General features: G+C 34.7%; 1 protein-coding gene across 1 annotated transcript; it reads left to right on the forward strand.

Moving 5' to 3' along the window:
* The first annotated feature begins 99 nt into the window (after window positions 1-99).
* Window positions 100-22,346, forward strand: LOC113467574 (gamma-aminobutyric acid receptor alpha-like). The gene is made up of 7 exons (XM_026823817.1): window positions 100-163; window positions 970-1,193; window positions 11,337-11,419; window positions 14,741-14,878; window positions 15,590-15,742; window positions 19,732-20,036; window positions 21,900-22,346. Exons 1-7 carry the CDS (start codon window positions 122-124, stop codon window positions 22,344-22,346), a joined length of 1,392 nt encoding a protein of 463 aa, XP_026679618.1. The 5' UTR covers window positions 100-121.
* The last annotated feature ends 1,449 nt before the right edge of the window (window positions 22,347-23,795 follow it).

The raw sequence follows: 23,795 nt of genomic DNA on the forward strand, positions 1-23,795 counted from the left end.
CAAGTTTAAAGCTGATGTAATCAAATAGATGTAGGTATAATATATTTTATCGGTATTATTATTTGTTATTATTATTATTATCATTTTGCTTCCAGGACCTCCAATTATTGTGGCTGTCAACATGTACATCAAAAGTTTTGGCCCCATTGTTGAAACAGACGAGGTAATGACTAAAGGGAGAGAGAGAGAGACAGAAAGAGAATGAGAGTGAGAGAGAGGACAAAGAAACTCAATAGGGTTGATGTTTCCTTTACAATCTTGGCATTTTGAAATCATATAGGTATTCGTATGAAGTTTATAGGTACCTATACCTCCATATTAAATATCCCGTAAGTCATGGGTCATGTTTGCTAAGGAATACCTAGTGAAATGAGAAATCTATTCTTACATAAGGTATTCTTGAGAGTTCATTGTGACGGTCAGTACAGTCATTAGACTTGGTTCATCAGTGACACTTGTTTCTTGAAGCCTGGAGCCTGTTTAGGTAAACTTCCGTGGGAGACACATGTCTATAATGAAGGTACCAAGGTATCCTTTACCTCTTGTGGGCTTACAGGAATGGGTATCCATGAGAAAACAAGTGTAAAGATAAAATTATTATTATGTACCTAGTGAAATGAGGAATCTATTCTTACATAAGGTATTCTTGAGAGTTCATTGCGACGGTCAGTACAGTCATCATGTCTATAATGAAGGTACCCACGTATCCTTTACCTCTTGTGGGCTTACAGGAATGGGTATCCATGAGAAAACAAGTGTAAAGATAAAATTATTATTAGAGAGAGTTCATGAAATATGGGGTCACACCCTGATTGAATCCTATAACAGAACCTCTCCAATATAAAACACCCAATACATAATGCATGAGAGTCTTCTAAGACTTATGAAACCTCTCATATTACATCATATAAAGGCATTTGTTTACTCTGATTTCTTGTCCAACATATGACTTTCTCCTTCCTCTTTCAGAAATATGTTATGGATGTGTATTTCCGTCAGTCTTGGTTTGACAAGAGACTTCAATTTAATGTCTCTGGATTGGACGAGCTCTCTATGTCCTGGCTATTCTTGGATAAACTTTGGAAACCCGACACCTTCTTCTTGAATGGGATGAAGTCTTACTTGCATCGGATTACTTCGCCTAACAAATTCGTTCGAATAAGGAACGACGGATTTTTGACTTACTCTATGAGGTTGGTATGTTTTTAAAAGGAATTTTAGGTCTTATTCTTCCAGTGCAAACAATTTATTACTTGTGTTCTATTTAATCAGGCATTCGAATTTTGTATTTGACCTGGTTGCCTTACCTACAGTTGACACACTTATAAGGGCACTATCTACCTAACATGCTAGTAAAGAAGACTCTGTCTGATGTTTAAGTTCAGGTAGATATTCAGCTTTATTCTCACTTCCCTCTAGGAATAGAGTTGTTTTTGTATTTCTTTAGAAAATCCACATCGTACTTTTGTAATAAACGGTAACACAAGACGTAGGTACACGTACATAATATGTAATAACGCCAGAAGAAAATTAATGTTTTTGATTTGAAGGTGTAGGTACTCTTTCCTCACTCCTAATTTGAAATACGAAGCTTAAAATTTCAAAAGTTTTGAAAGCTACGAGTATTAGATAAGGTAAAAGTCATTTTCATAATCTCCATGGTAATATTTCTTGACTTGACATTTCGCTTTGTAAAAATCTAGATTTCCCTAGCACTTACATTGCTCTATGTTTTTACACGAGATTTTTTTTAGCAACATTTAGATTTTCGTTTAGAACATTTAGCAAAGCTATTTATGTGCCAAGAGATGAAAGGATACAAAGTAACAGGAGACTTTACTTTTGAAAATTTCGATTCAATTACTTTGTCATTTTCGAGAGCTAGGTAGGTATCAAAAGTATGTAGTAGGTATTTGGCTTGAAAAGTTTTACCACTAGTTTGGTGTTTTGTAAATTGTTTATTTTCCCCCATAGACAATTCGGTCAGGATAAAACAGTTTCAATTTTCGTTTTCTTTGTGTCCAAAGGAAGTTCAATGTTAAAACAAATTTCCTGTACTCGAAAATTTCCACACAAACGTTAGTTTACTTTTACAAAGTAGGTAACATGAAACATGATTTTCATTATCAGGCACAGTGTCTACACGTGTCACAACTCACTGCATGACATTCATGGCGTGACAATAGTTTTCAAAACTTTCTCCAAAATCTTGGAGAATTCAAAAAACTTGGGCGATGCTTTTGAAGATATGTAGTTAGTCATATCTTCATAAGTTTCCAACTTTTGAAGGAGTTATTTACACATATACTTACCTATTTACACACTTAATTTGAACTTGGATTTTTCTGTCAGATTATTATGTTTTGAAATGGGATGAATGTAGCTCTCAGTATTCTCAAGCGTTTCATTATTTATGGCAATTCCTTTAGTAAGACCATTTATTTTCTGAAGGTCACGAATGAAAAGGTGTTAGAATGCTGTTTGTAAGAAAACTGTGAACTGGGTGGAAACAAAAATCAATTCTTTGAAACTGTGAAACTTTGAAACTGCTCATAAAAGAATATCTTTGAATATTTTCTCTACCTTGAAAGTTTTCTCTTATGCATTGGATACCATTATACATATTTAAGGGGTAAGGGGGGGTTCTCTGTCGTAATACGTAAAAAGCAAACACTGGAACACACTACACATATTAATAGTCCACTAGGACAGGTAAGCATTAGTAGCGTTATACGAGGAAAGAAAGGGATTAACTATACCTAGATAGAAATGAAATTCTTTCCTGGAAATTACCACTACCCTTGCTTAAAACATTTGAAGAATGTGAAATGTTTGTTCAAACTTTGTGGGAGTTGACAAACAAAGATTCTTATCAACTTATTCAAAAGAAACTCGAGAGTCTATTTCTATTATTATCATCTACATTCTATATAAATAAAATTGTAGATTTGTCTGTACATTGCTTAGAATCGTGAAATTTTTAGTTGTTCTTACTCCTTATGCATCCACGATTCCAAAGATCACATTAGAAAAATTTCTGTCTGTATATCACGCTGAATAGACCTTTGGTTGTCCTCTTTTCACGCAAAAACGGCTCGACCGATTTTGATGAAATTTTTTGTGGTTGTTAAGAAAAGTACTCCGTGTCACATAGGCTACTTAAAATTGTCACATTCCATCCTGATTCAAAATGGCAGCGGTTCAAAGTTATGCCTATTATGCTGCACTGTGGGACATGTCAGGGAGCGCGTAGCGCGACCGTGTGTGGGTGTGGTATGTGTGTGTGTGTGTGTGGTGTGTGTGATGGATGTGTGGTGTGTGTGATGGGCTGATGGGTTTGTGTCTGTGATGGTGGTGGTGTGCGTGTGTGTGGTGGTCCCGTAAAAAGGACGGGTCAACCACTAGTTTAATCTATTGAAGACTCCGTTCAAGTTTTCATCTCGGTTTAAGCAATCTAATTGGCTGGAATTTTTGAATTTTTTTTTTAAATCAACCAATCACAACCAATGTCTATTTACTATTATTATTGTGGCCTTTATTATCACGTCCATACAATCGTAAGAACGGCGCACACTACCCACATCTATCCGGGAACAATGTTTCCAAGGATAGACGGGTTTATTATTATTCGTATGTATCTAATTTCAGAACTAATGAAACTTTTCGTGTCGAGTCTGCTGTATGTGGGGTGTTTCGTCTGCTGCCATGCCTTCTTCAAAACCGACACTAGGGCGTTAAATAAAAACGTGTCCGACCTCCTCAACCACTTGCTATCCGAAGGCAAATACGACAAGAGAATTCGTCCGGATATTGGAGGTATGTAGCCAAAATGCAACCAATCCACGTCACAGCCTGAAAATAAATGCAGAGTGGGGAAAATAGGAAGAGAGAGAGAGAGAGCGAGAGAGAGAGAGAGAAAGAGAGAGAGAGAGCACATGTGTGGTGATAAATTACGAAAAGGTAATGAAATTATTGTGGTTTTAAATTGTCACCCGAAAGCCTCAGGAACATTTGTAAAACTAAAGCGTAGAACAACATTCAGGCGTTTTGACCTCAAAATTGAAACCTGACTGATTAGCCTCAGAAACCTTAGAATGGCCTAGTCATCAGAGATGACAGAGCCTCCAAAATAATTAGTGGAGTTGTCAAATTAATCATGGCTATGGTAGACAACATAATTAGTGGATATTACCTATATACCTATGTACCTAAATAAATAACCTAAATATGTACCTATGTTTGTTTACTTAGAGAAGGGAGGCCTATCAGAGATAGAGAGTATAAAGTATAAGCATAGTGCTTTATTTAGACTGACAAGCTCTAATAAACGTCAAAAATCCGCTTCACTTTTTTTCTGCTGCTGGTGGTGTTGCTGCTCTTTCAAAATTCAAAATGTCACCATCATGACATTCAGAGAGCTGATGCCGTCAGGTATAGGTAGTATGATAAAAATTCGACAGCAATAATATTATTATGAAACAACCTACTCAGCCTAGTGATCATCATGCTGACCTAGGAGGCAAGAGGTCTGGGTTCGATTCACGGCGTAGCGGGATCTATTTCGGCTTGATGCTTGGATTTTAGGGTGCACTCAGCCCCTCAACTTGTACGTGAGTAGCGATGATGAGTGACCCTGTTATAAATAACAAACAGAGAACTATATGGATAATTAGATTAATTAGGCAGGATGCTCTTGTTATTACAAAAGGGAAAAAAATCTACATTTTACATGTTTTTATTTTATTTTTCACACATATAAAGTTTCATATTTTATTTATTTTGTCAACACACCAAATTCCCAATAGAAAGATACCTTTATCAGTTTTTCCCCTCGTCTATGCAGTCAATAAATAAAATTATCAGCTGGTTATCTACTGATTCGTTAGCTTCCGAGGCAACTAAAAAACGTCAATATCTCGGGAACGGTTTGGAATTTCGGGATTTTCCGATTTTTCCCAGTACCTACAAAAAATGAGGAATCCAATGGTGAAAACCCCATCTTCCTAGCTCATCTAGAAGTGGGTTAGAATTTGTATACGTGAGTCAGTCAGTTACACAAGGGGGTGTATATATTTAGGATTACACCAGACGCTTCCGTATGTATTTTGCAAACTAAAAGTCTCTCTGTAATGTTTCAGCCAAGTTTAAAGCTGATGTAATCAAATAATTTGTTTTACCCGTCTTCCAGAGGATGTTATGTGTGGAGTATGCACATTTGTTATAACACCCATATCTTGCAATAAAATTACTCATTTCTCATCCCACTCTACAAGTTTCATACAATTCCCTAGTTTTCCATTTCTCTTATCGCGTTCAACATTGTTTGTGGTATGCCATGGCTTTTCTAGAAGTTGACAATGTTTCTACCTGAATCAGAGAGTTAGAACTGTCATTTCACACCAACGTAATTGCTATCATAGGTGGAAATGGAAAGATATCCTCACCTTCTTCGTAGTATTTGATATCAAACTATCTTCAATTTGTGACAATTAAATAAAAGTAAAAGGAGATACTCTGTCTACAAACTGAACGAAGGATAAGGATGTGATCACTGAAGGATAAGGATGTGATCACTGATCATACTCCACATAGTTATGAGTTATGATATAAAAGACAAAGGAAGGAATTTAGGACAAGGAAAGTAAAAAGGAAGAGGAAGAGAGAGAGAGAGAGAGAGAGAGAGAGAGAGAGAGAGAGAGAGAGAGAGAGAGAGAGAGAGAGAGAGAGATATTTTATATAACCATATAATTCAAGCCATGAGCTAAATGCTAAAAATCAGTTTTTGATCCTTTAAAAACAGATCTGTCCAACATTTTACCTACTGACTTTGAAAGATTAGATTGATTCCAATACTTTCTTAGTACTCATTACCAACGATCTACAATGTATAACTTGTAATGTAGGCAATAGAAAGTTAAAAAAGAAGAAAACATAAATTTATATATACTTACCTACCAATACCAATACCTACTTAGAAAAAGTAATTTAAAACGAAAAAAAAGTTTCGTGAGTAGGATTGGAAAAGTTCCTGCTAAGTTTGAGATGCTGAAAGCTCACAGATTTTGATTAGTCTTGTTTTTCCTACAGGAAAATCAGAGTAAATTAATAATCTTGCTGTAGGGCCCGCGGATTTATAGGAATGGAACATTAGCACTCTTCCATTACTTTCCTTAGGATTGGAAATTTCATCTAAAGTGGTATTGATATGAATTGAATGACAGTCTGACTGCTGAGATGAGCAACTTTATTATTACATGTATTAGCTGATGGGTCTCCTAAATGAATAAAAAAAAAAAAAAAAAAAAAAAAAAACCCTTTGGAAAAAAGTTTAGGAACCGATGTAGAAACTAGCCAGCACACAAAATTCAAATTGAAAAGCCTGACATTTTCAATTTTATTTTCTCTTATCTCTCCCATCACATACGGTCACATCATATATTATGCACACCCACTCTTGCATACCCACAATGTTTTGTTAAATGTGGAAAGCTGCAGAGTAATCGGAAAGCTGAAAACACATAGATGCAGTATTTACACACGACAGTGTGATGCTAGAAAACTCCATTAGATTTTTGTTTGTCAAATATTTTCTATTTCTTTGGGCGGTCTCGTTGAATACTAAATTAACCTGAATGATTTTAGGTCAGTATTAGTATTAGATGAATAGATCAGGGGCCAATGCTCTTTTTTATTGAAGAAGAAGAAGAAGAAGAAAAGGAGGAGGAAGAAAAACAAGAACAAGAAGAATACCTACATAGGCTGTTTTAGATAAATGGGAAATCAGTCATCAGGTATTAGTATTAGATGAATAGATCAGGGGCCAATGCTCTTTTTTATTGAAGAAGAAGAAAAGGAGGAGGAAGAAAAACAAGAACAAGAAGAATACCTACATAGGCTGTTTTAGATAAATGGGAAATCAGTCATCAGATTCTTTCTCCCAGCCATAAAGAGCATAGGTACATTAATTAATACAAAAAAAGGGGGGAATATTGAGGAGGAAATCGATAATGAGAGAAATATGTCTGAAAGAAGGGTATTAAGAGACGAGCCGTTAGGAAGGGAAGGGAGAGAGCAATTAGCACCAGAAAACAAAAGGAAAACAATTAGAGAGGATAAGAGGTACATTAGAAGAAAAGGATAATTAGTTTAGTAAAGTCTTCCTCAAAGCGCATCAGAATTTTATTGGATAGGAAATCACGAAAGCTTTTACTCTCCTTCAGACTTGGCAAGAGAGTGAGATGTTTCATGTCGTCCTAAAATTTATAATAATAGGCACCTACTTTAAATTTATAATCGTTCTTAGGTAAAAAAGGAGAAAAGGTAGTAGAAAATTAATCTTATAGCTGCCTCGTATACTCCAATATACTGCACCGATTTATGAAAGGCTTCCTTGAGTTCCTAATGTAAGAAATCAGGGGACTCCTTGTAAATTTTCCATACTAGCAAGATGCCTTTCTATTTTGCAGTTTCCTTGAGTTGCTTGATTATAAAATTCAGTTTGATAAGATTGGTCATTTTTAAAATACAGTAAGTTTATTCCAAAGTAGGCAGAAATAATATCTCGGCTTTTTGAGCTACTGGTTTAGGTTGAGATGATGAAATTATTCACTCCATATCCTTCAATGTACCTGATTCTCTTTTCAATTAAGCACACGTAAAGGATAGGATTGTTATTATTTTGAATGTCTTTTTTTCTTCTTCTTCTCCGTTTTTTTTTCCATTCTATTCATCTTCTACTCACATTACTGTCTGGTACCTGATTCTCTTTTCAATTAAGCACACGTAAAGGATTGTTATTATTTTGAATGTCTTTTTTTCTTCTTCTTCTCCGTTTTTTTTTCCATTCTATTCATCTTCTACTCACATTACTGTCTCTCTCGTGTTTTTTCCTCTCATACCCCTATCTTATACCTCTCACACTCTTCTCTCCTTTCTATGTAAAAGATGTTTCTGACTTAATGGGTTATGCTTGCACATTTTCACACAATAGGGTACTTCTTATACCTCTCACACTCTTCTCTCCTTTCTATGTAAAAGATGTTTCTGACTTAATGGGTTATGCTTGCACATTTTCACACAATAGGAAGACTTCACAACTTTTTCCCTTCCTTTGTCATAGGAAACCTTTTGCTGGTCTTCCCACTGCTGTAGTCTCATTTCCTCAACATAGATGAAAGACAAAAAGTAAAGAGAAAAATGTTCATCACATACCTACCAGTTTTGTGTTTCATTTTATTAAAAGTTTTTGCATGAGGGGCAAGTTCAACCCTTTTCACTTCTAAGGCCTTATCACTCGCTAGGATTTTAACCGGGTTATCAATTTTATTTTCACGGACTCAGTGTACATTGAAATAGCCAGCAGTGCGTAGTCAGTTATTTGTCCAAGTACCCACCATCCTCATGGGTGCTTAACTTCATGGGAAAACAGTTGCATCCACTATGACTGAGTGCCTGCTAGTTTGAGAACTGAAATTAAAATTACTTGAGAAAGATTAACCTTGTAATGTTGGATGACAGAAATATAACAGAAGATAACGACTCAGTGTACATTGAAATAGCCAGCAGTACGTAGTCAGTTATTTGTCCAAGTACCCACCATCCTCATGGGCGCTTAACTTCATGGGAAAACAGTTGCATCCACTATGACTGGGTGCCTGCTAGTTTGAGAACTGAAATTAAAATTACTTGAGAAAGATTAACCTTGTAATGTTGGATGACAGAAATATAACAGAAGATAAAGGATTTTGATAATAATTAGAAGATTATAACTTTCTGTAGCTGTATGAAATACTATATTTTATATAATTATAAATAAAATTAATGTAATTAAATCCCAAGATAAGAGTATAACTCAACTTAAGCTTACCCTTTTCTAACCCGCTTTCCAACTAAAGTGTCTTAGGTTGAAGGGTTAGCTGGATAATGAAACTTGCAGTTACTTGGTCTTTTGAATCCATGCCAAAGTTTAGCAAAACATTTCAAACATTTTTCTCTCTCACACAAAAAAAATATTATTTTTATTAGTTGAAGAGGTTTGATAGAGAACTGCTATAGTCCCGAAAGTAAAGAGAAAAGGACTCAAGTAAGAAAGAAGCATTTCTTTCAAATTTAATTATTTCAGCTTGAATAAATTTCAATCAAATATGATTTAAATCCAATATATCTGTGGATTTATGGCTCTCTAGAGAGGTATAAAATAAATGTGTGTTGCAAAAATATTGTTGCTACATGCTTTCAATAAATTTATATCATTTACCAGTCATATACGAGTACACGTACAACTAAGGTATAATGTATCAAATTACCTAAATAGGCTAACTTATTTTCTTCTTGTGCGTCTTGTGTCATTTTCATACAAAATAGGGTTACATCTAGCATTATGTATCATTCTAACCATGTCAAAATTCTCGTGTAAAAATATTTATTCCAGCTCACGACTGTTTATAATGAGAAATAGAATGTAGATTTTTTCCCTTGCTGAATATTAAGATCCTCTCGTGAATGTTTTCTCTTCTTTTTATTACACCTTCTTGAAAACCCCTTGAAATTGGGGGTGATAGTTTTTATAGCATTTTATTATTAACGTTATTATTGCAAGTATAGTTCGACAAAGTTCAGGTTCTACGGTAAATATGTAAACTCATCTACCGAATACAAATGTTAGACTAGTACGTACTATACACATATAAAGTTTCATATTTTATTTATTTTGTCAACACACCAAAATTCCCAATAGAACGATACCTTTATCAGTTTTTCCCCTCGTCTATGCAGTCAATAAATAAAATTATCAGCTGGTTATCTACTGATTCGTTAGCTTCCGAGGCAGAACTTTCCTTGTCATGTTTGTCTGACATGACAACACTGTCAACACTGCGAATAAAATTAATTTCACGTCAAAAATTCAACACAACTCACCCCTCTTCTTTTTCACACAAAATTGCTAAAATATTCCGGGTGGTTAATTCTTTTCAGACCATTTTTTTTATTTTGTAATAATAACTTTGTTTGTTCGAGAAGAAGGAAATAAATAACGCTTCTTAATAAGAAATTGTTGTTTTTTCCTCAATGTGTTGAAAGTTTTCTTTTGGAATTAATACCGCAAAATACCTACTGGATTTTAATTTTGTAATAATAACTTTGTTTGTTCGAGAAGAAGGAAATAAATAAAGCTTCTTAATAAGAAATTGTTGTTTTTTCCTCAATGTGTTGAAAGTTTTCTTTTGGAATTAATACCGCAAAATACCTACTGGATTTTATAAGAATAGCAGTGGCTACAATTTGTATGAACGCCGTGTAACTGTGTGAGTATGCAATATGCTAGACAAGATTAGTGGAGATGTCCGTTTTACCCCATTTACAATGATGGCTTGATGGTGTACTCAAGTACTAATTATAATTTATATGATAGGTTTATTCGTAATTACGTATCAGGTGTTTAGGATTTGGTTATCTCAAACAGGATAATAAGGGGACGAGGAAAAAAGTGTTCTATAAAGAAGGGTTTTTTCTTCAGTTTATTTTTTATCACAGAAGTCTTGTCATTTGTTGGAGAAAGTAATGAAAAGTTCGGACTTCAAGTTTAAGAAGTTTCTGAAATCAACTGAAATTAATTTCACAGGATTTGTCTGACCTGCAACAGATTTGACAGTTACATTATGCAATGCTACCTTGTGTTTTATATCATTGTTCTATAGAATATGATTGATCTGACAACCAACGTTCTTCTAGTTTTCCTTCTTTTTGTTTCTCAAAAAAGAAGTAGAATAGGTTCAAGGTTCATGAATTTCTCGGAAGAATATCAAGAAAAATGAAAAGGAACTGTTTCAAGAACAGTGCATTGGGAGGAGTTGTATCGATTTCTTCAAGTCAATGCCACAGGGTAGTTGTTGATGATAAAAGAGTTAAAAAAATTAAGATGAAGGAGGAAGAGGAGGAGAAGGAGGAGGAAGAGCAAGAAGAAGAAGAAGAAGAAGAAGAAGAAGAAGAAGAACAAGAAGAAGAATTCTACACAAAAAGTCCAAAGTGACTGAGGCAACTCTATAGTAGAAAAACGTTGAGCACTTTAAAAATAATAATATGTAGATAGTAAAAAATGCATTTCCAAAAAAAGGTCGGACATTTTTCTACGGTAAGTATCCTAGATGTTGTTATAGTAAATTGAACATCACGCTTGTAAGAATAAACTTACACATCATTTTACCATGAAAAATTCTTGCTCTCAGGTCAAACTGATATAAATTTTGGCCAATCAGATGTTTGGAATTGATGCTTCAGTGTAGCCCAAGAGCCAGTATTTTGTTAATTAATATGGCCCTTACTTTGTTTTGTTTCAGACTTACACTGACAGCTACCTGTAAAATGTTCCTGAGGAAGTTTCCTTTTGATACACAAACTTGTCCCCTACTAGTGGGAAGCTGTAAGTACTTTAAAATAGTATAGTGTAAGTACTTTAAAATAGTTTTGCTTACCTTATTTAATAAATGATCAGGGTTCTTAGGGATTTTTCATTTCATTCATTTATAAAATAAGGTTGGCAATTATCTATTTTGGGTGTCTAATTAACAATAAGTACCTTTTGTTAAATTGTTTATTTATAAGAAAGGATAAATTATCTCTAGTAATTCAGAGGGGTGTCATTTTAAACTCTGAAATAATGGGGACTGAGAATAATGAATCTACTCATGTATGTCGAACTACGAGTAAGCTTTGTACTTTTTCTGAGACAATCAAATATCTGTTATAATTTCCAACTTATGAATCTCTGAGACTTATTATGACAACAGAAAAATAAGCAATTGAATACAGCTCCAAACTTTTGAAAAGCTTCACTTAAACTTTTCAAGTTTTTTTTTTTCAAAGTTATAGACACTCCTCTTTCTCCACAAAATAAACAAATCAGTGCCATCATGTTGTTTACTTTAATAATTTCTTTCAAAGTTATAGACACTCCTCTTTCTCCACAAAATAAACAAATCAGTGCCATCATGTTGTTTACTTTAATAATTTCTTTTGAACTGAGTGTTACGACAGTAAACAATTTTTAATAAGAATATTTACATTGCTTGGTAGGTAAGAAAATCATCTCCAATTTCAGAAAGATTTAGGTACCCTCAGGCGTATTCTGTTTATCAGAAAGTATTTATTTTATCTTTCTCAAAAAAAAAAAAAAAAAAAAAAAAAAATGTTTTTTAATATACCTACCTAGAACAAATATTTTCGTTTCATAATATCTACGAGTATGTAAATGAGGAACAAGCAGGGCCCGTCCCTCCGGGATTTTTTTTAGCCCGTAGTGATTAGAGAAAATCAGTACCTATGTACATACCTAATTTGTTTAATATTCAGTTTATTATTATTCTTGATTTGATTTTACTTTCATGTAATGATGTAAAATCAAGACTAGAACCCGTTCTCCCTTTATTCCCAGTATAATGTTTAAGTCACCCATCCGTACCTATGTACATACCTAATTGTTTAATATTCAGTTTATTATTATTCTTGATTTGATTTTTTGATTTTACTTTCATGTAATGATGTAAAATCAAGACTAGAACCCGTTCTCCCTTTATTCCCAGTATAATGTTTAAGTCACCCATCCATTTATTGGCCTTTCTCGGCGTAGCTTAACACAGGTGACGCTAAAACCGGTCTTAAATTATCGACTGAAGTGTTATCTAAAATTTTCTCGCTTTGAGTTCATAGGTCGGCGCGACAAATTTCAAGATCAGAGCTCATTTGTGTGAGAAAATGTGAAAAAAATCCCCCAAAAACCAGTTTTTTTTGTTTTTTGGCTTTATGATTTTCTGGACAAAATTTGCACCACCATTTTCGTGATCCTGGTAAAAAGACCTTTAATTTGATGGCTTTATGATTTTCTGGACAAAATTTACACCACCACTTTCGTGTTCCTGGTAAAAGACCTTTAATTTGATATATAGGTCGACCAGGTTTGGATAAGTCCTTCTATGGGGTCAAACAGACAGACAGACTGACGACATCGAAGCGAATACAATAGCCCGTCCACTATACCTTTTTTTATTACTATCGTAATAATAAAGGAAGGACGGTCTAAAAATGTATGCATGGAGGAAGAGATACAAAGACGAGGATCGCGGTTCTTCTAGAATAGTTTTCTCGGAAAAAATATTAATTAGTATGCAGCAATGGTAGCTAGTGGGAAAATATTTCTGAAACGTTGTATTGTTGTTGTTGTTGTTGTTGTTGTTGTTGTTGTTGTTGTTGTTGTTGTTGTTGTTTATTATGAAAGAACGGGAAGTGAACAAAGTTTACAGGCCACGTGCTGGGGGCTATATCTCGGTGCCTTTAGCCTCGTGCTCCTAACAATATGATTCGGGAGAAGAGAAGGAGAAGAAGAAGAAGGAGGAGGAGGCGGAGGAGAAGAAGAAGAAGAAGAAGAAGAAGAAGAAGAAGAAGAAGAAGTAGGAGAAGAAGGAGGAGGAGAAGAATGAGGAGGAAAAGATGAAGAAGAAGAAGAAGAAGAAGAAGAAGAAGAAGAAGAAGAAGGAGGAAAAGAAGAAGTCAAACCGTTCCGGAGATATTTTATATAACCATATAATTCAAGCCATGAGCTAAATGCTAAAAATCAGTTTTTGATCCTTTAAAAACAGATCTGTCCAACATTTTACCTACTGACTTTGAAAGATTAGATTGATTCCAATACTTTCTTAGTACTCATTACCAACGATCTACAATGTATAACTTGTAATGTAGGCAATAGAAAGTTAAAAAAGAAGAAAACATAAATTTATATATACTTACCTACCAATACCAATACCTACTTAGAAAAAGTAATTTAAAACGAAAAAAAAGTTTCGTGAGTAGGATTGGAAAAGTTCCTGCTAAGTTTGAGATGCTGAAAGCTCACAGATTTTGATTAGTCTTGTTTTTCCTACAGGAAAATCAGAGTAAATTAATAATCTTGCTGTAGGGCCCGCGGATTTATAGGAATGGAACATTAGCACTCTTCCATTACTTTCCTTAGGATTGGAAATTTCATCTAAAGTGGTATTGATATGAATTGAATGACAGTCTGACTGCTGAGATGAGCAACTTTATTATTGCATGTATTAGCTGATGGGTCTCCTAAATGAATAAATACAAAATAGGTAATAAAAAAAATAAAAAAAAAAACGCCTTTTTCCTTTCTTGTCTTTGAGCTACCTACAAGAATTCCAGTCAAAGTCCATCAACCCCTCACTACTGCGAGGTTTATGGACTTTTTCATTTCTGTGGTCAAATTCTCAAAAAATGACATGATAAAATAAAGTATTATGTACAAAATATCATGTTTAAAAGAAGATAAAATTATGTATAAAATACACCTACGGGACTTGTATACGTTTCCTGTGAACAAGGTCCTGTTTTTTTTTCCCTCTAACTCCTTCTCCTCCTTCTTCTTCTTCTTCTCCTCCTCCTCCTCCTCCTCCTCCTTCTTCTTCTTCCTCCGTATGTTTATAAAAAGACTACTGGGGGCGGCTGGCCCTCTCCAACCCACGTTCTTCCTTCCCACATACACATTCTTTTTTCTTTCCCTCGTCTCCTGCCCCTTTCTTCCCTTCTCTTAGCTCACAACTTTCACGAAAAAATTATTGAAAAAAAGCGGCATGGAGGAAAATCGTATGAAATGTTTTTCCGCCGTCAATAGAAGCAGAAGCTTTTGGCGGCAACTTTTTTCCGGGGGGAACAAATGCCTATAATTTTACCTTTTTAATTTCAGTCGGTTATACGTCGAACGACGTCAAGTATAAATGGCAGAGTGAGACCCCGGTTGATATAGAACATGGATTGGAGTTAGCCCAGTATGCTTTGGTCAACATGACTGCCATCAAAAACAAACTCGTTACCATTGGGAACGGTTAGTTCTTTACATATTTTTTAAATATATTTATTTACATTGTATGCATTTAAATTCTGTATTCATCTATTTTTGTCTATTTACATCATTTCAACTTTATATCGAGATATAATGAGAGGTTTTGATATCACATATTTTAAACTACACTCGTATGTACATATGAAAGGAGAGAGACATACAGAGAGGGAAAAAGAGAAGTAGACTCAAAGATGTAAAATCTATCCTAAAAGCATCCTTTTTCTCTAAAAAGTCTTTTGATGGAGGATGAAATAAAAATGCCGTTAGCTAGACTCTGAAATAAAAACGAAAAGAACATGACGTAGAAATTTAATAGGAAAAAATAATAAGAAAAAATGTTTGTGACAATGTAAGTCTCGGAAATGAGACATTCAATCGTGGTACGAGTAGAATAGAATAATATACAATAGATACCTTGTTTATATTGCTTGAATCGGACTAAAAACTCCTTTTACCTCAGAATCCTAAACAAGGTCTTATAATATCTAAACAAGGTACCTATTTAAGTGTAGAGACTTGTACAAAATGGGTAGTCCCTTTTAATTTTAAATAACATTAAAAGAATGAGAAAAAATATATAACTACATAGGTATTTGAAGGGTTAAAGAGTAAATTGTATAAATGTATTTTTTGTAAGATTAATCAATGTCAAAAATTCTGTTATTCTTACGATAATTTTCATTTCATTTCCAGATGTGCACTCGATAATCCAGATCAATTTCCAACTCAAAAGAAACACCGGGTTCTTTGTTCTCCAAACGTACGTTCCCTGTAGCCTGATGGTTTGCTCATCCTGGGTATCATTCTGGATCGATCCTGATGCTGTACCAGCCAGGGTTTCACTAGGTAATGTTCCGTAATAATAATAAACTCTTTCTTTTCCTTCGTCTTTTCCCGTGTACAGACGGGGTCGGCGTTTTTTGTCAGCCTCTCAATCAGCCCTATCTAGGGTGATTGCTTTGGGTTGACATTTGGTTTGGCTACAATTTTTACGAGTGGATGCCCTTCGCACTCAACCTTAGCTATTTCTTTAGCAAGGAAAATAATAATAAACTCAATAAACTCTTTATTGTGTTTTAAATTAATAAATACTAACAAGAACGCAATGAGGCGTGATTGTTGCCTTGGGCAATCTCCGCTATCAAACATCCCTCCCGCCACTTTGATAAAGCACAGTTCAGAGTTTTCAAACAGTTGAATTTCTCGGAATTTATACAAGTACTCTCTCCCCCTCCCCCCCCTCTCTCTTACTCACTCTCTCTCTTTTTCCACAGAAATTAGACCAATTCAAATATCGAACAACTAACGTGAAAAATATGAAGGGAAAGACTAGACAGAGTGTTATAAGTTATAACTGAAGAGTACTGTAGATGTAGACAAACAAATCAAACAATGGTGTAGGATTGAAAATAATATTAGGTAGGTACATGTATAAAGTCTGGAACTCTAATTAGGAGGCAAAAGACACAGGCCAAAGGAAAAAGGTATAAAATGAGCTTTAATAAGCTTACCGTATTTTACCTTGTTTGAATTTGCGGTTGTGGCAGCCAGCTTTGATTCTCTCTGCCTCTCTCTCTCTCTTTATCTCTTCTTCCACCCATCTACATACATTGGAATTTCCATTATCATATTAAAAATTTCAGTTCGAAAAATTGCTCTTTTTTAAGGAAAGAAAATAATGTATGTTATGAAAAAAAGCAAGAATATTATCATGCATGTAGGAGCTGGTGTTATAGGAAGATTGAAGCTACCGTTATAATATTATTATCTACCTCATGAACTTTTATATTAATCTCAGAAGAAAATTGCAGAAGAAAACATTTCAATTTGACGTGATATTTCAGAGAAAATTATAACGGACTTTTTTTTTCAAGGTAAAAGGAGCTCTTTGGAAGAAGGGCCAGATAACGATTTGGCCCTTTCTGGCCCTTTTTGTGCAGCTACCTTGTTTTATACCCAAGTTTAGCACCATACACAAATGGTCCACCTAGAGGCTTAAGTGTAGAGGCCAAGGGTCCTAAAGGTGTGCTAAGCTCCACGAATATAACCCCCTATTTCTATACAAATTAAATTGTAGCATTACCAAAATACTGTTTGATTAATACTGGAAATTTGTAAGCAGTCAGTGACTATGCTTATATCATCAGGAATATCCGATAATTTATACAGATTTACCTGACACATACCTAGAACAGAATATCAGGCATTACCCGCTCGCTAATAATGAAGCCGAGAGCGTTTACTCAATAAATGAAGCGGAGCCAAAAGTTTACTCCACGAGATTGTTTCTTCTTACTATTTTATTGCGAAATGTCTTTTCTACAAATGAAAAGCACTACAAGAGTTCATGTAGATAGTACGAGCAAAGTACCTCGAGCGTATTTGTACAGAGAGAAATACAAGGTACTTATACATACTTTGACATAACAGCACTTCAATTGAGCGATAAATTTAAGTTTCAAATGTCCTCCAAATTTCTTTTCACAGACTCTTCTTATGTCCTCAAGCTTTCACGGGTTTTATGCAGTTCATTTATGACTGTTATTATTTGTTTTAGGAGAAATTCTTTGATGTGGTTTGTGTTCTCTTTCACTTTTTACCTTTAAACTATTGAATGTCAGGTTAATTCACTTGGGGTCGAGTGAATTAGGGTTTCATGAAAGTGTTTAGTTTATTGAAAGTTTTCAAAGTTTACTGGTATTTTTCTCGGGATCTAGGGGTCGGGTCGTATAAGAAAAAGAAAAAAAAGTCTGTAGATTATCTTTTTTTACCCTTTAAAGTGAAAGCTCTACTCATTTTTGTAGGATACTAGGTGTTGTGGTTCAGGAGATAGAGCGATCAGTGTGTGAATATGAAATGTGAATGAGTGAATGGATCTTGATTTTATAATATAAGAAGTCTGTAGATTATCTTTTTTTGCCCTTTAAAGTGAAAGCTCTACTCATTTTTGTGGGATACTTGGTGTTGTGGTTCAGGAGATAGAGCGATCAGTGTGTGAATATGAAATGTGAATGAGTGAATGGATCTTGATTTTATAATATAAGATTTCCGCGACACATTTTTATTAAAGGGGCAGAGAGGCACACATTCCACGGCACACACATCCAAATATCCTGTATGAAAATAATGAACGCAAATATACAACTCCACGTGGTGAGGTTACTTCCCTGTGTTTCTCAGACGAATACGTGGGAAAATACCTGGAAACCATTCCTTTGAAGAAAGGCATTTGGGGGGGAATTTTACTAGGTTCAAACACGATAGGGAAAAGATTCGTAGTGTGTAACTTTTGTACCCTGGAACCCTGTGGAAATATGCGAAGTGATGACGGGGTAATTCGAATCTCTGTAAATATGATACCTGAGATCCCACTAAAGAGTTTGTGGTTTAAGGAGGAGGAGGTGGAAGAGGAGGAGAAGGAGGAGGAAGAGCAAGAAGAAGAAGAAGAAGAAGAAGAAGAAGAAGAAGAAGAAGAAGAACAAGAAGAAGAATTCTACACAAAAAGTCCAAAGTGACTGAGGCAACTCTAACCTTGAGGGAACTACTCTACGAATACTAAAGTGACAAAATTTCGACACAATTTCACGAATCACGATACTCTTTTCCAATCGGAAGAACAATCATAAATAGCTACCTCCAGCTTTTTCCAGCTGACTAGTCTTCAAATTGCAAATTGTACGTTGCTGACGATACATTCTGCCTCGCATTCAAATGAGCAAACATTGGCTGTTGTTCACGAAATTGTCGAATCAAAATTTAACGTTCGAAATTTTCAAAGCAAGGACACTGAGCAAAAACAATGCCAGTTTGCATGGACTTAATTACTGTTATTGTTCTTAATTTCAAACACGTTCCGTTTACTGATGCATGCTATAATTACAAAAGTGTGTATTTATTATATTGACTAATTATTATATGTACCAGTACCTATAGTAAATTGTATACGTTAGGTAGTTTTAAGCATCACAAAAACAATGATGCTCAGGGTGCACTGAGCATTTGCATGGACTTAATTACTGTTATTGTCCTTAATTTCAAACACGTTCCGTTTACTGATGCATGCTATAATTACAAAAGTGTGTATTTATTATATTGACTAAATATTATATGTACCAGTACCTATAGTAAATTGTATACGTTAGGTAGTTTTAAGCATCACAAAAACAATGATGCTCAGGGTGCACTGAGCTGAGGATGGTGAAATGGAGGGTCTGGTTGTCAGCACGGAGAAAAAGGCGGAGGTTATAATTTTTGTGGGAGGAAATCCCGCTACTATCGCTTAGACCACCTGACACACCTAGGTCAGACAGACCTGCCTCGGTGGTGTATAGTGGTCAAGGCGCTCGCCTGGTAAACAGGAGTGCGTGGGTCTACCCTACAGACTACAGAGTACCTAGGTATACCTGCTTTCTTTACTGCTAAGATAAGGTTTGAAAATTTCCCGTAAAGATAAACCACAAGATTATCTCGTAAAGACACACCTGGTTTCACATGCACTTTTCTCATTTCTGCTGCGACTCCATTTTTGAGAAATGCCAAGGGCACCTAGTATGAATCTTCATATTGTTGTCGTTTCCGTTACTTTGTTTTGCACAAATGCGCACTTTACATATGTGCGTTTCTCAAGACTACAGTTTTCTGCAAACTAAGAAGATGGTGGTTTCCGGGAAATTGTCTTATGATTTCGCATTGTATAAAGTTGGATGAGGGTCCTGTCGCTCCAATAGTGATGAGTAAAACTTTTGCCCTCTTATTCCATAGACTTTGTGGTTTTCTCTGGGGATCGTCATACTTGACGGAATTAACCAGGTTTGTTTTATTTTTACTGTTTTCAGGGGTCACCACGGTGCTTTCCATTACCACCATAGGGTTCGGCGGTCGGTCCCAGCTGCCTAAAACGGACTACGCCACGTCTCTGGATTGGTTCATCATATTGTGCTTCTCATTTGTATTTGCCGTCATGATTGAATACGCTATAATCAATTTTATTGACAAAGTAACTCAAGACATCAAGAACATTTTGAATAAGCGCAAGAAAACGAAGGAAGAGCAAGAGGAGAAAGCGACTCAGAGCGAAGAGTCTGGCGATGAAATTGAAAAGCCAAAAGAAGATGATAAAGTAGTCGGAAAAGATGAAAAAGTAAGTAAAATCCCTTATGAATTTAGAAAAGCAGCCGTTGATTCTGTGTGAAAAAAGAACATCGTATTTTACAGGGTGTTAAAACGTTACCATTGATTGCGAACATAATTTACTCGTACTTCTTGTGCATGCCTTGGAGCCTTATAATCTAGTAACTTTACAGGGTGTTAAAACGTTACCATTGATTGCGAACATAATTTACTCGTACTTCTTGTGCATGCCTTGGAGCCTTGTAATCTAGTAATGACAGTGCGCGAGCTTCCATTGAAATATAGGTATGAAATTTTATCTTTGGTTGTTAAATTTTCCTTGAAGCATATGTATCCGTGATTATTAGAAAAATTGTCATTTCATTATAATTCGATGGAAAAAATGATCTTTCAACTTTCACCAGGGAAAAACTCGAACATTACCGTAGATTGTAGAGCAATTAATGCTCATGAGATACCCAGTACTTAAACTGTTGGTATAATGGAACAACTTGTTCGAAGCTGACAGTCTAAATAAAGCACTACTTATACTTATATACTTCTCCTACCCACTGTAGTAGATAATATAATATAAAAGAATAACAGGATGGAGCGGTGGTAAGCTATTTACAGAGGATAATTCAATATTGATGCGGCATGGTGATGGGGAAAGAGGACTTTGTTACATTTCGTGGTAGCTTTATTCATAACACTGAAAAAGGCAAATTGTTTATTTTTTGATCAAAATTCTCATAACAACTTGGATTTTTCTTCTTTCAAACTTTCCGAAACAAGTTACTCATTAACTCGACTTTTCAATTTTTTACATAGTTACTCATTTATTATATTCTTATTATTATTATTGTTAATAATGTATTGTAATCTATGTATATGTGTAACAAGTATCACAAATAAAGAGTATTATGTTGAAAAAAAAGTTAGTATCGAATCCTGACGCAAAGTTCGCTTTCAATCTGATTACAGGATGTTCCAAACATGGATGTGAAAATTGAAGTAAGCAATGATGAATCTGAGATCAGAGTGTGGAGAATTGTATCTTGACATTTTTTTATTTTTTATTTAATAGTAGGTAATTTACGTATACCTAGCTGATGATATTTTTTATTACTATAAGCTATAAGTCAAATCATGATGTATTAAGGGAAGTCATTATTTTCGTCAAGTGTACAACAATAAACTAGCTGAGTTAAGAGGGGAAATATTTTGTTTATTATTATTTTATATTTATTATACCTATTTTTAATTATTATCATTAGAAAAATTGTGATTTCATTTTAATTCTATGGAAAAAATGATCTTTCAACTTTCGCCAGGGAAAAACTCGAACATTACCGTAGATTGTAGAGCAATGCTCATGAGATACCCAGTACTTAAACTGTTGGTATAATGGAACAACTTGTTCGAAGCTGACAGTCTAAACTAAATAAAGCACTACTTATACTTATATACTTCTCCTACTCATTGTAGTAGATAATATAATATAAAAGAATAACAGGATGGAGCGGTGGTAAGCTATTTACAGAGGATAATTCAATATTGATGCGGCATGGTGATGGGGGAAAGAGGACTTTGTTACATTTCGTGGTAGCTTTATTCATAACACAGAAAAAGGCAAATTGTTTATTTTTTGATCAAAATTCTCATAACAACTTGGATTTTTCTTCTTTCAAACTTTCCGAAACAAGTTACTCAATAACTCGACTTTTCAATTTTTTACATAGTTACTCATTTATTATATTCTTATTATTATTGTTAATAATGTATTGTAATCTATGTATATGTGTGACAAGTATCACAAATAAAGAGTATTATGTTGAAAAAAAAAAGTTAGTATTGAATCCTGACGCAAAGTTCGCTTTCAATCTGATTACAGGATGTTCCAAACATGGATGTGAAAATTGAAGTAAGCAATGATGAATCTGAAGATGCCAAAGTGGAACCTACACGGTCGTTCTTTACGAAACGATGTTACTCTGAACCCATTATATTTGAAAATTTCATTCCCTCGTTTAATTTGAAAACAGAATCTGAAAAAAGTCTGTCAAACACAATCCTCGAGTTCTCTTCTAGCTTATTGGAAACAACCAAGACTTGGACCCCCTTTCAATTGTTGAATTTCTTCCATCTATTACCGACAGAAGAAGACATTTCTAAGGAGTTGGAAACAGAGGAGAGTCCTCAGAAATTCACTGAAATCGACATCGCGTCTCGAACGTACTTCCCATTAACATTCAGTGTTCTCTTATCGCTTTACTTTATCTTGTACATTTATATTATAGAAGACGAGATTCCTCTCTCACTTTACAGTTATTATAATTGATTATTAATCATCAACTTCAATTCTACTTTCTATCTGCTTTTTATTTTTCCAATTAAAAAAAAATCTAGGTACCTGAATGCAAACTTTACCTTATGCTTCAAGGTCTTATTTAAATATTCACATTTCAGAGGGGTTTTCGAACTTTCGAAAATGACAGAAACTTCAAACTATTAAACTTTGCTCATAGTTAAAGGTTACAAATACTCAAAGTCTCCAAGGTCAATGAGGAAAACGCTTTATAAGTCTCGAGATCAACACGTTTGTGAAGAGGAAGATATCAAAATAAACCTCCAAGAAAACCTAGGTACCTGAATGCAAACTTTACCTTATGCTTCAAGGTCTTATTTAAATATTCACATTTCAGAGGGGTTTTCGAAATTTCGAAAATGACAGAAACTTCAAACTATTAAACTTTGCTCATAGTTAAAGGTTACAAATACTCTAAGTCTCCAAGGTCAATGAGGAAAACGCTTTATAAGTCTCGAGATCAACACGTTTGTGAAGAGGAAGATATCAAAATAAACCTCCAAGGCCATCAAAATACACAGATAAGTTTTGGAGTTTGCTCATTTTCAGAATTAAAAATCTCTAAGTCCTTCTTTCTCTGATTCCCAAAAGTGCAGAAATGGACTTGGTGATTTTTTTAATTCTGGCCTCTCCCATTATTCCTCTATGATGGTATGAAACATATGTATATCTAATACCTATCCATTGTAACATTCATACAGGTAAGTTTTGGAGTTTGCTCATTTTCAGAATTAAAAATCCCTAAGTCCTTCTTTCTCTGATTCCCAAAAGTGCAGAAATGGACTTTGTGATTTTTAATTCTGGCCTCTCCCATTATTCCTCTATGATGGTATGAAACATATGTATATCTAATACCTATCCATTGTAACATTCATACAGAAACATAACAACAATACAATGCAAAATACTATTGTTCTTTGTCTCATATGATGGGTTTATGCCTCCGTAACTTCTCATTGAATAGGTCACTATTATTCCTTTCTATAGGCATGTTTGTTTTAAACCTATCTTTTCATCAGTTTGTTCACAATAGATCAGTTGCGCTTACTTGGGTGATGTTTCAAACTAATAGAGCAGGAAAAATGAGGACCAATGGAATTTTTCTTTTTCTTCTACGACTTCTAGATACCGAGATAAATCGATTTAAAAAATACCGGTAAATCGTGAAGTTTGACGTCACGGCATACGCTCCCGTGGGCGATGACGTCATAGTTCATAACTCCTGCTTCGTTTGTTTGTGCGCAAGCGTTTCTGCGCATTTTGACGTGAAATGTGACGTCACAACTCTTTGAACTTTTTCATTAGAACGTCAATTAAAAATTGAATTTTCGACCTTTTAAAGTTACTTTTTCGGAGTTTTGACCTCAGATTCGGATTTTTCACAACTTCGTATGAATCGACCTTTTATAAATAATATTTTCC

Source organism: Diaphorina citri, unplaced genomic scaffold, assembly GCF_000475195.1.
Source record: "Diaphorina citri unplaced genomic scaffold, Diaci psyllid genome assembly version 1.1 scaffold504, whole genome shotgun sequence".
Classification (NCBI taxonomy): Eukaryota; Metazoa; Arthropoda; class Insecta; order Hemiptera; family Psyllidae; genus Diaphorina; species Diaphorina citri.